The sequence below is a fragment of the Aspergillus chevalieri genome, chromosome 1 (assembly GCF_016861735.1).
Source record: "Aspergillus chevalieri M1 DNA, chromosome 1, nearly complete sequence".
Lineage (NCBI taxonomy): Eukaryota > Fungi > Ascomycota > Eurotiomycetes > Eurotiales > Aspergillaceae > Aspergillus > Aspergillus chevalieri.
In genome coordinates, this window is record NC_057362.1 from 4,929,669 (window position 1) to 4,943,529 (window position 13,861).

Genomic DNA, 13,861 nt, shown 5'->3' on the forward strand with positions numbered 1-13,861 from the left:
CCATACTTGAAAAAGGATATGAATGGAAGAACAGAAAAGCAGGTTCCATGAATATTTTTATGTAAACAGATACCATTTTTCTTTGTACTTTTCTTCGAAACCTGATATTTATTTACACCAGGGCAAAGTCGATCGTGGAGCATGAAATGGTTCATGGCACGGCATGGGACTAACCCAATAAAGATGTCAGGTATTTTCCCTCCTTCATTGTTGTAATGACTACTCTGACGAGAGACCCGGTTGACGATGAGAAAGCTCAAATGTTAAAATAGAACCAAGTATTTGGAAAAATCTCAGATCAGATCTAGCCTGGACTATCTATACGTCAAGCCTGGCATACTAACTCGAACAACGCGAAAACAAGCTAACATAATCATGCTGGATACATATTCCAAAACGGCAGCGTAGATAGGTAGTTAGTTCAAACAAGTCTATGTCAAGCATTATATGACTATATACGAAAACTGAACACGGACCGAAAGATCATTGCACATGCAATAGCTAATTCATCAAGTTGTACGCCAAAACAGGGTCAATAAGCGCCATGTCATTATCAGGGGGTATCTCATCTTTTGCATCTTGTGTGTCCTGCATCGCTTCGCCGGGAGCAGGGGCAGGGATATACGACTCGTAAGGATCAGGGTCCAACTCGTATCCGTAGATTCCGAAGACCTCCGCGCCGTGCTGCTGCTGGCCATCGTCATTTGTGGATAATAATGCTCGTCGTAGGAAGAGATCGCGAATCTCGTCCTCCGAGCAACCGTGTTTACCGCCCATGTGCACCCAAAGATCGTAATCGCGGTGGAATCTGTGCGCGCACGAGTCGATGAAGCAGGCGATGTGTCGTCCTGTTTCTTGCGCGTATCCAGAGCCTGTAAGCGCGGCTAGGGTTGATGGGGTGTTGGTGTTGGTGTTGGTCGTGGGGTTGTGGTTTTGCCCTTGGCCCAATCGCTGCCGGCGTACTGCTTTGGCATTCGGGAAGCCCAGATGCGCAGTACGGATATGCTCTTCCAGGGCGAGCTTCGTGCCGTATCGCTTTCCGCAGCCAAAGCCGTCCCAGCCGGCGACTTTCTTAGACGTGGAGAGATCGGTCTCGCCACAGGCGAAGCGTTTCTCGCCCTCGTGCACGGTTCGGATGTGCACGGTTAGGTTTCCTTTCTTCGTGAAGCTGCGATCGCATCCAGGAATGGTGCACGGGAAGACCTTTCGTTCCTCGACGCTGACGTCGCCGTGGGCGACTTCCAGATGGCGGCGCAGTTCTCGGGATGTAGAGCAGGTGACGAGACAGTTTGGACATCGTGGGGGGTGGGCGGTGCGAATGTGTGCTTGTAGCAGTGCGTATGTAGGAAAGGTCACAGCGGAGTCGCTTTCGTTCTGACCGATGTCCATTCGCTGAGAACATTCCGTGCAGGTGAACCGTTTCTCCGTATGAAGCCTGCTCTCGTGCGCTCGGAGATGTCCAGCCGTCTCAAACGCCATTGGACATTTCTGCCCCGTCGCTCCATCAACATGCGGACATGGAAAGGGTTTCTGTTTCAAATGCGCCGTCATGATGTGTTTTTGGAGCGTCGTGTGCTTCCGGAACGTCTCATTGCAAGGCGGATACTCCGTGCAGCGGTACTTGTCTCTTCCATCGTGTGCTGCTAGATGTCGACGAAGTCGTGAGCCTGTCACGAAGCTCTTTCCACAACCTGGACGATCGCAAACGTAGTCTCGAACACCGGTGTGAGCGCTTTTGATGTGGTGATTGAGATGCGATGCTCGGAGGAAGGTCTTGTCGCAGCCACCTTGTGGGCAGGTAAAAAGCCGCTCGTTGTTATGCGAGCGCAGATGCTCTTGGAGTCGTGCCGGTCGGTTGAATGCTTTTGTACAGTCCTCATAGGGACAGAGATGGGTTTTGAGTTCTGATGGATATCTGCTCGACGTCACGGAGATTGGTGTCGCTGGGGTTTCGAGCGGGATATCACTGGCGAAGCTTTGGCTATCATTTTCAGACAAGTACTCTGGATCGGGATGCGTCTCCTCATAGATGGGATCTATCATATCATTTCATCTCATTAGATGTTTTCTTTGCCAAAGAGAGATAAGTCTAGCTTACCATTGTGGTCCAGCACAGTCTCTTTTTGTATCCTCTTTGAATGCGGCGAGGCTCCCGCAGAAGCCTTTCGTTTCTGACCCATGGCTCAATTGAGCCCTCCTATCCTCCGTATCATGAAGGACGGAGAAAAAAAAAATCAATAAATAATCGAAGTCCAAATCGTAAATTTTGCTGATATCAAAGGTTCTGCCATGGCGGTGAGCCGATCCATCCCGATCGGGACTAGCTCGACCCAGGAACTTTTTCCGCCCGCCTTTTTGTGGTCGCGACAGCGAATTCTTCACCCATTGACCGTCGCAACATCGTTCGTTGAACTGGACTCGTTCGCGGACGAAGAATCTCGAAAGGAACCCATTGAACTATTGTGCAGCTTGCGATTGAGCTTTTCCACCTATTAATCCGACACGATGTCTGACTACGGTGGTGACCATGAGGAGGAGACGTAAGGACCACCTTTCTTTTTTTCAAGCCTCGCACTCTGGAGGGAACAGCTCTCGCTGTCTCACTGCCTCTTAGGTCATGGGGAGATTCGGTTTTTTTCTGACTTGCGTGCGTCTAGTTACGACTACGAGCCCGCGGAGGAGGTCGACGACCTTGAGCCCGAAGATTTCGTAAACCCCGAGGACATGGAGGGCCAGGAAGAGGGCGAAGGCTACGAATCATATGCGCCAAACGTCAACGGAGACCAAGTTGTCGTCTCAGGCGATCCCAATGCCGGTTATTCGGGGAAGGTCATGGAACAAGCTCGGGAGAAGAAGGTCCCTAACGAGCAGCGGGCGACTACCCCGTACATGACCAAGTACGAGAGAGCGCGTGTTTTGGGTACAAGGGCTTTGCAGATTAGGTTCGTTGGGTATAGGACCGGATGGGAAATGTTTCTTGCTAATAAGGTGCTCAGTATGAATGCTCCCGTGCTCGTGGACCTCGAAGGCGAAACGGACCCGCTGCAGATTGCTATTAAGGAACTCAACCAGAAGAAGATCCCTCTGATTGTGAGGAGATATCTGCCAGATGGATGGTAAGCTTGTTTGGCTCGAACCCAGGGTGCTTTATCTGACTTTCTTAGGTACGAGGACTGGACATGTGAAGAATTGCTTTAATTTGGCAAGACACGGGTGGCTTATTCGGGATTTGACATGTTTGGTGTGTATGTTCATATCTTTCCTTTATCTGGAGCATAGCGTTTGGAGTTTTGGGAGTCGGGCAGACCATTAGAAAAAAAAAAAGAAGAATTGGAAAAAAATGAATAGAAAATGAAAAGTTAATACAGACCGTCTCTAATCCAGGTGAAGAAGAAAGGAGAGGTTTGAGGTCAGATTGTGTCCGTTGATGATCCTACGGAGTATCTTGCTATGCGCCATGCATTTAAGAATCGACGAACATCCGCATCCATACTCAACCACGAGGGCCTGGAGCGTTCTGTGACATACGGACCACAATCCATAGCCAATATCGCCATGGGGACAGCACTGGGAGACGGATACCCAACTTGGCGGTCAAATCACCGGAAAACCCAGGGACTAGCAACCTGGCTTGCACACCGTTGATCAACACGAAGCGGCGCACCGTCCAAACTTTAGTATTCGATTATTCCCACGCCCTGCAGAGAGGTATCTGAGCATCGGACATGATCCTGTGGTTTGTATATACGGAGTAGTTCTCATTAATTACAATATAGCGTGATAGAACTACCCATGCACCTATAGATTGCTCTCATGTTAGGGCTCTACTTTGGCTTGGTTTGGGACTGGCCATTAACCTCCCCACTGTGTTTCACGCATAGTCCCAGAACTTGAGGACAGTGACGCTGTTTGTAGGTCCGGTCCGGGCCGCAGCTCGGATGGTCGGAAATGTTGGTTTGCGCTACGGCTTAGTTGAATGTCTCGATCTCGCTATAATGAGTGTTGATAACGTGAGAAATACCCAGGGTATCCGTAGACTTGTACTCTGTATAGGCTATCCCAGACGATCTTTCTTTTCATGAGCATCAGTTCGAATCAGCTGCTTATGCGGATGGTCTCTCCGAGTCCAGACTTCCGGGAACCTTGTCGCATCTCATCAGCACACCGACATACTCTATACCGCTAAATCCAATAATATTGTAGTTTGAGGGAGTGATCAATATCAAAACCGGTACAACGCTGGAATGGCCAGGAAATGAGTCTGTAGGTGAGCAACTTCCGAAAACAGACTAGCCAGGCACGTGCGGCCCGCCGGCAGTTAGCGCGCTGCAAAGTCCCGAGGCCTCTACTCCGTACTCCGGACTATAGGCAGAGTACTCCGTACAGAATAAGTATGCGGTCTACAAATCTCCGTCAGATCATTCGGCTCGATGATTGTGACAGAGAGGACGACGATACTGATGCTAGCAGCTAAGAGATTTACTATCCCGGGGAACCCCAGCGGCACTCCGTAGGATAATCAGTCCCTTGACCATGCAGGCATGGCTACGGAAAGCAGAGACGTTCCGTTCCATAGATCCATGGATGCGTTAGAGTTTTTCTTTTCGAGCAAATCATGCTATGACGCCCAGAAACGAGACCCATACTTTCGCCGAGAAGAGCAGCAATTCGGGGAGAAAACCAAATCGGAATTAGTAGAACAAAATCCGAATGGATCTAAAATAATTATTATCTCCGCCTGGGTAATCGGTTATCGGCACGCTTTGCATCTGATTACGAGATAACCGAGAATGTTGACTCCCACTGAGTTCTACCTGTACAGAATTGTATGGTATACGGGGTGCATTGGGTGCCAGAGTATTCCGGGCATCGAGAGATATAGCATAGCAAGATAGCCCAGTCCCTAGAGAGTGCAGAGCACAAGCAGAAGAGCATAGTACATATTACTTATAGTACTTATCTGTAGATGATCAGTGGACCTGACGCTCGTTTCAGCATAGTTTTACACCCCCGAAAAAGGTGAAAAAGTCGGAAAGCCATGGTTAGTTGCGCTGCTTAGCCTTTTAGGGCCCCGCTTGTCCTGCTAGGTCCGTGGATTTGTCAGAGCTGCTTGCAGTTTTTTCTCTTATTTCATTTTCTTCTCTCTTTGTCTGTTGTTCGCTGTTGTCTGCTGTTTGTCTGTTATCTGGGGTTAACGTCTAAACGGCTGCTATTTCAACGAAGCATTCAGTTCGCAAAGAAACGACAAGTTTGGCAGGACAAGATGGGTGCGAATGTCGACGTTGAACAGTCGGCCGCCGTGACCTCTCCTGACAACATCGAGAAAAACGAGACAAGCCAGCAGCCTTACGAAAAGGAAGAACATGTCTACGATACGGGCCTTCTGCCGTGGATGCAAGTGCTCGGTTCCTGGTTTCTGTTCTTTAACTCATGGTATGTGACTCAGATCTGGTTGCTGAAGTACTTGTATACTAACAAACTGATTGTATAGGGGCGTGATTAATACATGGGGAGCTTTCCAAACATACTACGAACAGAACCTCCTCTCGAACATGTCGTCGTCGGATATCGCCTGGATCGGATCGTTGCAGTCGTTCCTTCTCATGCTTTTCGGTGTCGTCACTGGCCCGCTTTTCGACGCTGGATACTTCCGGTATCTGATCACCTTTGGCAACATCATGATGCCGTTCGCTTTGATGATGATCAGTATCTCCTCCAAGTACTGGCACTTGATCCTTGCACAAGGTGTCGTCATCGGGCTTTCCAGTGGATGTCTGTTCGTCCCGTCCGTCGCCATTCTACCACAATACTTCAAGAAGAGAAGAGGTCTGGCCAACGGAATCGCAGCCTCTGGAAGCAGTATCGGAGGTGTCATCTACCCCATCATGTTCAACCAGCTGCAACAGAAAGTCGGATTCCCATGGGCAACACGCGCAGTCGGCTTCCTCTGCCTGGGCACCATCTGCATCTCCCAACTCACAATGAAACTACGATTCTCCCCCAAGGAGAAGCGCAAGCTTCTCATCCTCTCCGCCTTCAAGGAACCCCAGTTCGTCATGTTCTGCATCGCCATGTTCCTGGGTTTCATGGGTTTCTACAACTTCCTCTTCTACGTCCAGTCCTACGCCATCGATACGGGCATCGTCGGCTCGAAACTGGGCTTCTACCTCCTCGCCATGCTCAACGCCGGATCGACATTCGGCCGTATCTTCCCTAACTTCGTCGCTGACTCCACTGGTCCTTTGAACGTGCTTACTCCCGCCGCTACAGCAACTGCTATCCTGGCCTTTGCCTGGATTGGCGTGCACAATGTCCCCGGTATCATTGTCCTGGCTGTCTTGTACGGTCTGTGCTCTGGTGGTTTCGTCTCTCTGCCTGCCGTGGTCATGGCCACTATGACCAAGGACGTCCGGGAACTGGGAACCCGTCTGGGCATGGTTTTTGCGGTGACCTCGATTGGATTGCTGATTGGTACTCCTATCGGTGGTGCTATTCTGAATGACTCGGGGTCGTATCTGGGTGTGCAGCTGTTCACTGCTTGCTGTCTCATCACTGCTTCTGGGTTTTTCGTGACGCTGCGACTTATGCGCACGGGAATCACGTTCAAGGCTCGAGCATAAGCTCGACCACAGAAAAACCTAAAACCCCACAGTTCTTGCATCGCAAGAAACAAACCTTACTATCACCTTTACTAATGCCTAATTTTCCTCGTTTTTGTTATCGTTTCCAGCATCCGGGGCATACCTAAAAGTTATTGCTTTTCTTGCATGTGTTTTGTTGTTCTGCTCATGATACCAGGTTTCAGTATGGACTACGAGGTTATGCATTAGCATGCAAGTTTTGATTTAATGGTTTGGTCAGGTTTGCATATATCTGTTTTGCATATATCTGTTTTGAGGGATAGCGATTTGGGATTGCATCCTATACATACATACATAAATCGCATGGAATGCATAATTCAGCTTGACTTGTTCATCAAAAAAATTGGGTTGGATCTAATTCCGTAACGAGGAAGTAAACCAAGAACATAGAAATAAAAGATCTATATACAGTAAAGGGTATGCATGTAATTCAAAAAAATACTCAAGCAGTGCACGCATGTATGTATGTATATGTCGCGATCCAAGGTATCCGGTATCCATCCGTCCTGTATTCCATCGCAACATCACCAGCAGACCAATACAGACCAGAAAACCAAAATCAAGCAGCAGCAACCTCCCCCGCACCAGCCCCAAACAACCTCTCCCTCCACTCCCCACAAACAGCCTCAAACCCACTAACCACATCCCCGCACTCCCTCCCCGCCTCTCTCTCCTTCAACTTCCGATCCCAATCCCCGCGCTCAAGCCACCGTGAGCCTTCCTCGCGCCCTTCTTCCTCACGGCGGAGCTCGGCGACTAGTTCGCGTGCGGAGCGCAGACGGCGCGAGGCAGTAGATGTTAACTGGCGGGATTCGTAGAGGGTGTCGCTGAGGCCTTGGAGGGAGTGTGTGAGGTCGGAGGTTTGGGAGATGAGGGTTTGGAGGGATGTTAGTGGGTTAAGGTGTGATTGTGGCTGTGAGTGAGAGCGGGAATGTGAGTGTGAGTGTGAGTGGGGGGTGCCTGGTCGGGATGTTGCTGGTGTCGAGGTTGTGGTTGAGGAATGGCGGGCTTGGCCTTGGAAGGGGTAGGGGAGGTTTGGGAGGAGTTCGGTGTCGATTAAGGGGATGAGGGCGTCGATGGCGTCTTCGGAGAGGAGGGGAAAGGACGAGAAGAGGAGCGGGTGCGTTAGTGTTTGGAGGGTGCGGGTTTGGTGAGTTAGATGCGACGTGATGGAGGTGTGTGCTGTGATGAGTCTGTAGAAGTCAGTATCTTATCCATCCCGGTAGAGCCAAAGCGAGGAAGGGAAGGAACATACCGCATCGCATTATTCTCAATTCCACTCTGACCACCCAAATCCCGAAGAGCTTCAACAGCCCGCTTGATAACATGGTCGTTCTCGCTGCCATTATTCTCCATCCCCCGTCTCGCCAGACTCTCAATTTCCGCCATCTGCCCCTCCAAACTCGGCGATATATCCGCCGCCTCCTCTAGATCCGAATCATTCCCATAATCCGATCCATCATACTGCGACTCATGCCGCCTATGCCGCTGAGCCGCATTCCTCCCCTTCGGCCTCGGCGGATGCAACGAATTATGCTCAACTGAGTACCCCGACGATGGCGTCCTCGCACCTCCTCCCACATCATAATCCTCCTCCCCGTCACTCACATCCTGCTGCTGTAAATCCACGGGGCCGTTATCAGTCTCCTGCCCTGACGCATATCCATACCCGTATCCATACCCCTCTTCTTCCTCCCATGCATCTGCCAGCTCATCTGCGAGGTTGCCCAGGCCCGCACCGCCGCCTGCATCTGCGGAGGTGCCGGTAAGGTCGACGTCGACGGAGCCGCGGTGGGGGGCGTTCACGTTCATCATGCCTTGTTGGCGGGGCGTGCCGGGTGTGGGAGGTGTTGCTGTGCGTGGTGGAGGGCTGGAACTGTGAGGGAATCCGTTTTCATAGGTGCCGGGGGAGAGGGGCTCGAAGTCGCCGTTGGTATCGGTATGGCGGTGAGGGATGTCCAGGGGAGACGGTGGCATGCTGCAGGTTGATCTTGACGAGGCCTGAATGAGGAATTCTTCAGGTACGAGGTAAGAGAGTAATTCGACGAATCCCAGAAAACCAGTAGAAGAGTGGAATCGGGTCCAGCGCAAGGAGTTGTTTATGTAGTTCTGGTGGTGAAACGTCACTCCGCAATGGCCGATAATAGGGGCACAGCAGGTGAACAGGAGACACTGTGGTTAAGAAAGGTTCAGAAAGCCAAATCGTGTCCTCGAATGGTGTTCAGACAAAATAATTGAGGACTGGGAGGACCCTTTTAGGCGAATAATAATAGCGTTTGTTTTTATTTGCCTGTCCCCTGAAAGCGAGGCTGATGGAGTGCCTGAAAACGGTGGTCCCGTGACCGATAAAACCCCAAAGCGACCCCACCGCCGATGATGATGGCTTCCATCGTCGATTCGGGCAGTTTGTGTCCGCTTTCGTCGACTCCAGCTTCGCATCTTCATTCTTTTGGTGCGTTTTTACTTTGTCTGGAATATTGATACCCCTGCATTTGATGATCGATTGTTTATTTACGTCGCATGAACCATATCTCCAACCCACGCTCGAATACGCATCCGCGCAACAACAAAAATAACCAACCCGCAACAATGACCTCCATCCGTCGCATGAGCCCAACGGACCTCTTCTCCCTAAACCTCACAAACCTCGACCCCCTCACCGAAAACTATGACCTCGGTTTCTACCTCAATTACCTAATGCGGTGGCCGTCGCTCTTCAGCGTCGTCCAAGACCGCGGGGAAGGCATTGCCGGATACAGTACGCTCTCTCTTCCCCGCCTTTTCTCAATAAATACACTGGAATTGGAATGTGCTAACGGAATTGGTAAAGTCATGGGAAAACTAGAAGAGCAACACCCTTCAATGCGCCACTCCGAGCACTACACCCCTTGGCACGGGCACATCACCGTCCTCACTGTTGCGCCTGCCTGGCGGAGGCTCGGTTTCGCGCGAAGGCTCACGGAGAGACTTGAGCGGGGGTCGGATATTAATGATGCTTGGTTTGTGGATTTGTACGTGAGGGCTGGGAATAAGGTCGCGGTGGATATGTATAAGGGAATGGGGTGCGTTACTTCCTTCAGCTTTATGTGGACGCTTGCTGACAACTGAAATAGATACTCTGTGTTCCGTCGCGTGGTTAATTATTACAGTGACGATCCTAGCGGGATGTCTGAGACGGGCGAGGATGCGTATGATATGCGGAAACCATGCAGTCGCGATAAGAACCTCGAGCATGTTCGAGAGAATGGGGAGGATTTCCCGGTTGGGCCGGAGGATGTCCTCTAGATGTTGTCGCAGAAGGTCAATGAAAGGGGATCTCTTTGTACCAAAATTCGAGTTGTTTTAGCATTGGGAATCTGGAGTTACATGAATAACAACCTATCATCATTATGGCAATCTATGAACCAGAAGTATAATCAAAGAAGTAATGGCCGGAAGAATCAAAAGGCATTATGTTCATCAACAACACTCCACACATGACAACTTCATTTACTGAGACATGCAACTAGGAAGACATCATCACATCAAGGGACATAAAAAGCCCAGAGGACTGAGACCCCTGTCAACTTTTCCCCTTTTCATTTTCAACTCATAACAACAAAGGGAGGAGGAATAAAATAAAAGAGAGGAAATAAGTAACGTAACAATGGACAGAAGAACTATGCCAACAAGGTTAAAGTAAAGAGAGATGCCATACAGGAAAGAAACTTTTTCTTTTTCCTTCTACCTGTTCTCAAAGCAAACCAACGTTAACTCTATTGCTGCTGCCTCCACCGGGGCGTCCACTTCTGGGTCGAAGGCTTGGATTCGTCTGATGGTTGAGGGCGGGCAGGAGCTTCCGCACGACGGGGCACGTAACGCTCACGATCTAGCTGGGCACCGTTCGAGGGGGGAGCGGCTGAAGCTGCGGCACCGCGCAGGTGAGGAGGCACGTATCCGCCAGTCTTCCGGAGAGGCGGGACGTCCTCTTTGGGTTGTTCAGCAGCGGGAGCCGGAGCCGGAGCTGCAGAGCCGCCAGCGGCTTCCTTGGCGGCTTGACGCTCTCTCCAGCTGGGTCCGCCACCGGTGCGAGGAGCGAGGTTGAGACGCGGACGTTCGGAACGTTCGGGCTCAGCACGAGGAGCAGGAGCAGCAGGCTCCATTCTGCGAAGGGCACGACGGGCTTCTGCTTCTTCCTCACGCTGCCTCTGGCGGGCGGCGGTCTCATCAAGTCTCCTGTAAAGACTTTTAGCCATGTCTTCTGTTTGGGATCTGGGGTAAAGAAAAACTAACTTTCTCTCTTCCTCACGCTTGGCCTTCTCTTCGGCGAGACGGCGTCTGCGCTCTTCCTCCTTGGCGGTTCTCTCCTCCTCCTCGCGCGCGATGCGCTCCTCTTCTTCCTTCTGCTGGCGCTCGGCAGCCTCACGCTCCAGACGCTCACGGCGGCGGCGCTCCCGGACCTCCTTGATCCGTTGGTTCTTCTTGGCCTCAAACTCTCTCTCGGCGCCCTTGCGACGCTTCTCGAACTCCTCGTGGCGCTTCTCGGAGACTTCCTTGCGGAAGTTGCTGAAATGGGGGACCAGACGGCTGAGACGGTGCTTGAGAGCGACGGCCTCCTTGTGCTTGAGCTCAGCCTCCTGGAGAGTCTCGGCCTTGACGGCCTCGTACAACTCCAAGTCGCGCTTCTTCTGAGCCTCGTAGTCCTCGGGGATGTGCTTGAGTTCCTCGCGACGGAAAGCACGCTCCAAGTGGTCAATGCGCTTGCCAATGGTGCGCACCTTGTCGTTCAGCTCGTTCTTCTCCTTCTCAAGCTGGGCCAACTTCATGGCCCGCAGGCGGTTAGCATCGAGATCTTGCAGGTCGATTTCGCTAAGGTCAATGCCCTTGACACCAGTCTTAAGCTCGTCGATCTGCTTCTTGAGTTCCTGCTGGCGGATGCGCTCTTGCTCATCCTTGAGGCGCTTCTTTTCACGCTCGCGTTGCTCATCCAGCAACCGTTGCTTCTCAGCCTCCTGGATCTGCTGGGTGCGGATACGCTTGCGGGTCTCCTCCTCACGCTGCTTCCGCTGGACGGCGTCGGTGGCGGCCTCCTTCTTCTTCTCGATAATGGCACGGCGAGCCAAGGTCTCCTCGTGCTCCTTGGCCAGACCAGCCTCAGCACGGGCCTGGGCAGCCTGCTTGGCCTGCGCACGGGCCTCGTTGTAAGCAGGGTCGACGTACATGCAGGTAACGTGGAGGGTCTTGGCGAGGCGGGTGAGCTGCATACGGGCGATCTCCGCGGGGGTGTTCTGCAGACGCTGGACGGAGCCAACCTCGTTCTCAGCGGAGCCGGCAGCGCTGCCGTGGTGCAGGGCCTTGGCGGACGAGAAGACATCAGTCTCGAAGGTGAGAACACCCGAGATATGGTTCACACGGATGGCGAGGTCTCCCTTCTTGCAACCGTTCATGATGAACTTCTCAATCATGGAAGGAGTGACCTGGAACGGGTCGGGGAACTGAGCGAGCTCATAGACGAACTTGAGTTCGACCGACTCGTAGACCTGGGAGAGCTGCTGGAAGAGACGGGTAAGGATAACCTGCTGCAAAGGCAGGACGTACTTCTCCATCTCGGGATCAGCACCGATCTGCTTGAGGATCGGGGTGATCTTCTTGCAGATGGAGAGCGGGTGGAAGTCGACCTCGAGGATGTTGTACAGATCCCGAATCTCAGGGCGAGCACGGCTGAGCAAGCCCTTGTTAAGGGCATCACGGAAGAGGACAGAGCGAGAGGGGGGAGTGGCCATACCCAACAAGTTGGTGAGACGGGTGTTCTTGTTCTTGCGGGCCTCGTCAACATCGACCAACGCACCACGAGAGCGAGAAGTGCTAATAACGGGAATAGCCAAAGCGGACAGGAGGACGAAAGAAGCGGCCTTGGTCATGTCGGCCTCAGAGACGGAGGGGTTGTCCTTCTTGCTACCTTGGCCAGTAGCCAGGGTCACGGAAGACTGACGCAGAAGGTTGTAGTAACGGTTCCAGGCAGCGGCGTGGAAGAGGTAGTTCTCGCTAACGAGGAAGATACGGGCGAGCTTCTCGTAGTAGTTCGCCATCATCAGGTTCTTGGCGGGGCGCTTGCTCAGGCTCAGAAGGGTGTGGATATCCTCGATACTGCGGAAAGCCTCCTGCCAGAGCTCCAACTCGACGGCGACATTGAGCTGCTGGAAGCGAGTGTCGAGGTGACGCTGCAGCGTGTCGGGGTCACTCAGGTTGATGGCGTGCATTTGAGCAGAGTACTTGGCGGCGTTCTGGACGTGGTTCCGGAGGAGCTCACAGAGACGGCGGAACTCAGTCTTGCGGGTGTACTTGAGACAGAACTGGAAGGCCTGCAGGGCGGTGGTCTGGTACATAACCTCGAGACGGGCATTGTTTTTCAGGATCTCGAGAACGGTACGGTAGGTTTCCCACAGGAACTTGAGCCACGGAGTCACGACAGCGCGGTCAGTGCGGTCACGGGACTGCTCACCGGAAACGGTGGCGAGCAGGATAGTCTCGGGGGTTTCGATGGCTTCGAGATCTTCAACGTTCGACGAGGGAGCGGCAGACTCGAGGGAAGACTGAATCTCGTCGGCCTTGGCCTGGGCCTCAGTGACCTTCTTTTCGGCGAGTTCGATGAACTTCTTCAGGACGGTCTACATAATTCAAATCAGCTCCATCCACGTATGTATCCTTATAATCTAAGCCGTACCTCGATAGTTCCAACATTGGTGTTCTGAGCAATGTTCTTGTACTGGTAGAGACCATCCTTGGCAGCCTTTCCTTTACGGAGATCGACGCAGAGTTCAACGAACAGCAACATCACCGGCTCGAGCGAGGCGATGGGGCTGCTGCGCGTCCTCTTGGAGGTGACATGTTCGTGGAGGACGTTGAGGGCAGCAGGGGACTGGCCCACGGCGATGAGTTCTTGAGCCCGCTATACAACAAATCCGTCAGCCACAACTCTTCTCTCCCACGCCTCTTTATATCTTCCTATCCAACCAATCCATACCTTGAGAATATTCTCGGGCTTGATATGCGGCGGCGGCGGCATGATGGGCGGTACCCCTTGGGGTCAAAAGAAATCTGGCGTTGGGCGGCGGGCAGTCGGTAGAATCCACAAAGGCGAAAAAAAAAAACTTCCAACGACCCTCTTGCTGGCGGTTTTTCTGTCAACGGCGGGCGGGCGGCAGCAAAAAATCGAGGGCGACAAGCGACGCAATAAGTCC

The 13,861-nt window shown here is 52.3% G+C and overlaps 6 protein-coding genes across 6 annotated transcripts; 3 read left to right on the plus strand and 3 right to left on the minus strand.

The window, feature by feature from the left end:
- Window positions 1-501: 501 nt before the first annotated feature.
- Window positions 502-2,180, minus strand: PZF1 (C2H2-type zinc finger protein; the record flags this gene model as incomplete). The annotated part of the gene is made up of 2 exons (XM_043276300.1): window positions 502-2,036; window positions 2,099-2,180. The coding sequence occupies 2 exons, from the start codon at window positions 2,178-2,180 to the stop codon at window positions 502-504; spliced, it is 1,617 nt and encodes a 538-aa protein (XP_043132821.1).
- A 325-nt stretch (window positions 2,181-2,505) lies between these two features.
- RPB6 (DNA-directed RNA polymerase core subunit RPO26) lies at window positions 2,506-3,198 on the plus strand (the record flags this gene model as incomplete). Its single annotated transcript, XM_043276301.1, has 4 exons — window positions 2,506-2,540; window positions 2,658-2,942; window positions 2,997-3,116; window positions 3,165-3,198. 4 exons carry the CDS (start codon window positions 2,506-2,508, stop codon window positions 3,196-3,198), a joined length of 474 nt encoding a protein of 157 aa, XP_043132822.1.
- Window positions 3,199-5,263: 2,065 nt separating this feature from the next.
- On the plus strand, window positions 5,264-6,620 carry ACHE_11703S (MCT family MFS transporter; the record flags this gene model as incomplete). The annotated part of the gene is made up of 2 exons (XM_043276302.1): window positions 5,264-5,433; window positions 5,492-6,620. The coding sequence occupies 2 exons, from the start codon at window positions 5,264-5,266 to the stop codon at window positions 6,618-6,620; spliced, it is 1,299 nt and encodes a 432-aa protein (XP_043132823.1).
- A 580-nt stretch (window positions 6,621-7,200) lies between these two features.
- ACHE_11704A (uncharacterized protein) lies at window positions 7,201-8,618 on the minus strand (the record flags this gene model as incomplete). Its single annotated transcript, XM_043276303.1, has 2 exons — window positions 7,201-7,834; window positions 7,897-8,618. The coding sequence occupies 2 exons, from the start codon at window positions 8,616-8,618 to the stop codon at window positions 7,201-7,203; spliced, it is 1,356 nt and encodes a 451-aa protein (XP_043132824.1).
- A 543-nt stretch (window positions 8,619-9,161) lies between these two features.
- On the plus strand, window positions 9,162-9,926 carry ACHE_11705S (peptide alpha-N-acetyltransferase complex B subunit NAT3; the record flags this gene model as incomplete). The annotated part of the gene is made up of 3 exons (XM_043276304.1): window positions 9,162-9,399; window positions 9,472-9,703; window positions 9,755-9,926. The coding sequence occupies 3 exons, from the start codon at window positions 9,162-9,164 to the stop codon at window positions 9,924-9,926; spliced, it is 642 nt and encodes a 213-aa protein (XP_043132825.1).
- A 470-nt stretch (window positions 9,927-10,396) lies between these two features.
- Window positions 10,397-13,686, minus strand: tif32 (putative eukaryotic translation initiation factor 3 subunit EifCa; the record flags this gene model as incomplete). Its single annotated transcript, XM_043276305.1, has 3 exons — window positions 10,397-13,288; window positions 13,345-13,569; window positions 13,645-13,686. 3 exons carry the CDS (start codon window positions 13,684-13,686, stop codon window positions 10,397-10,399), a joined length of 3,159 nt encoding a protein of 1,052 aa, XP_043132826.1.
- Between the last annotated feature and the right edge of the window lie 175 nt (window positions 13,687-13,861).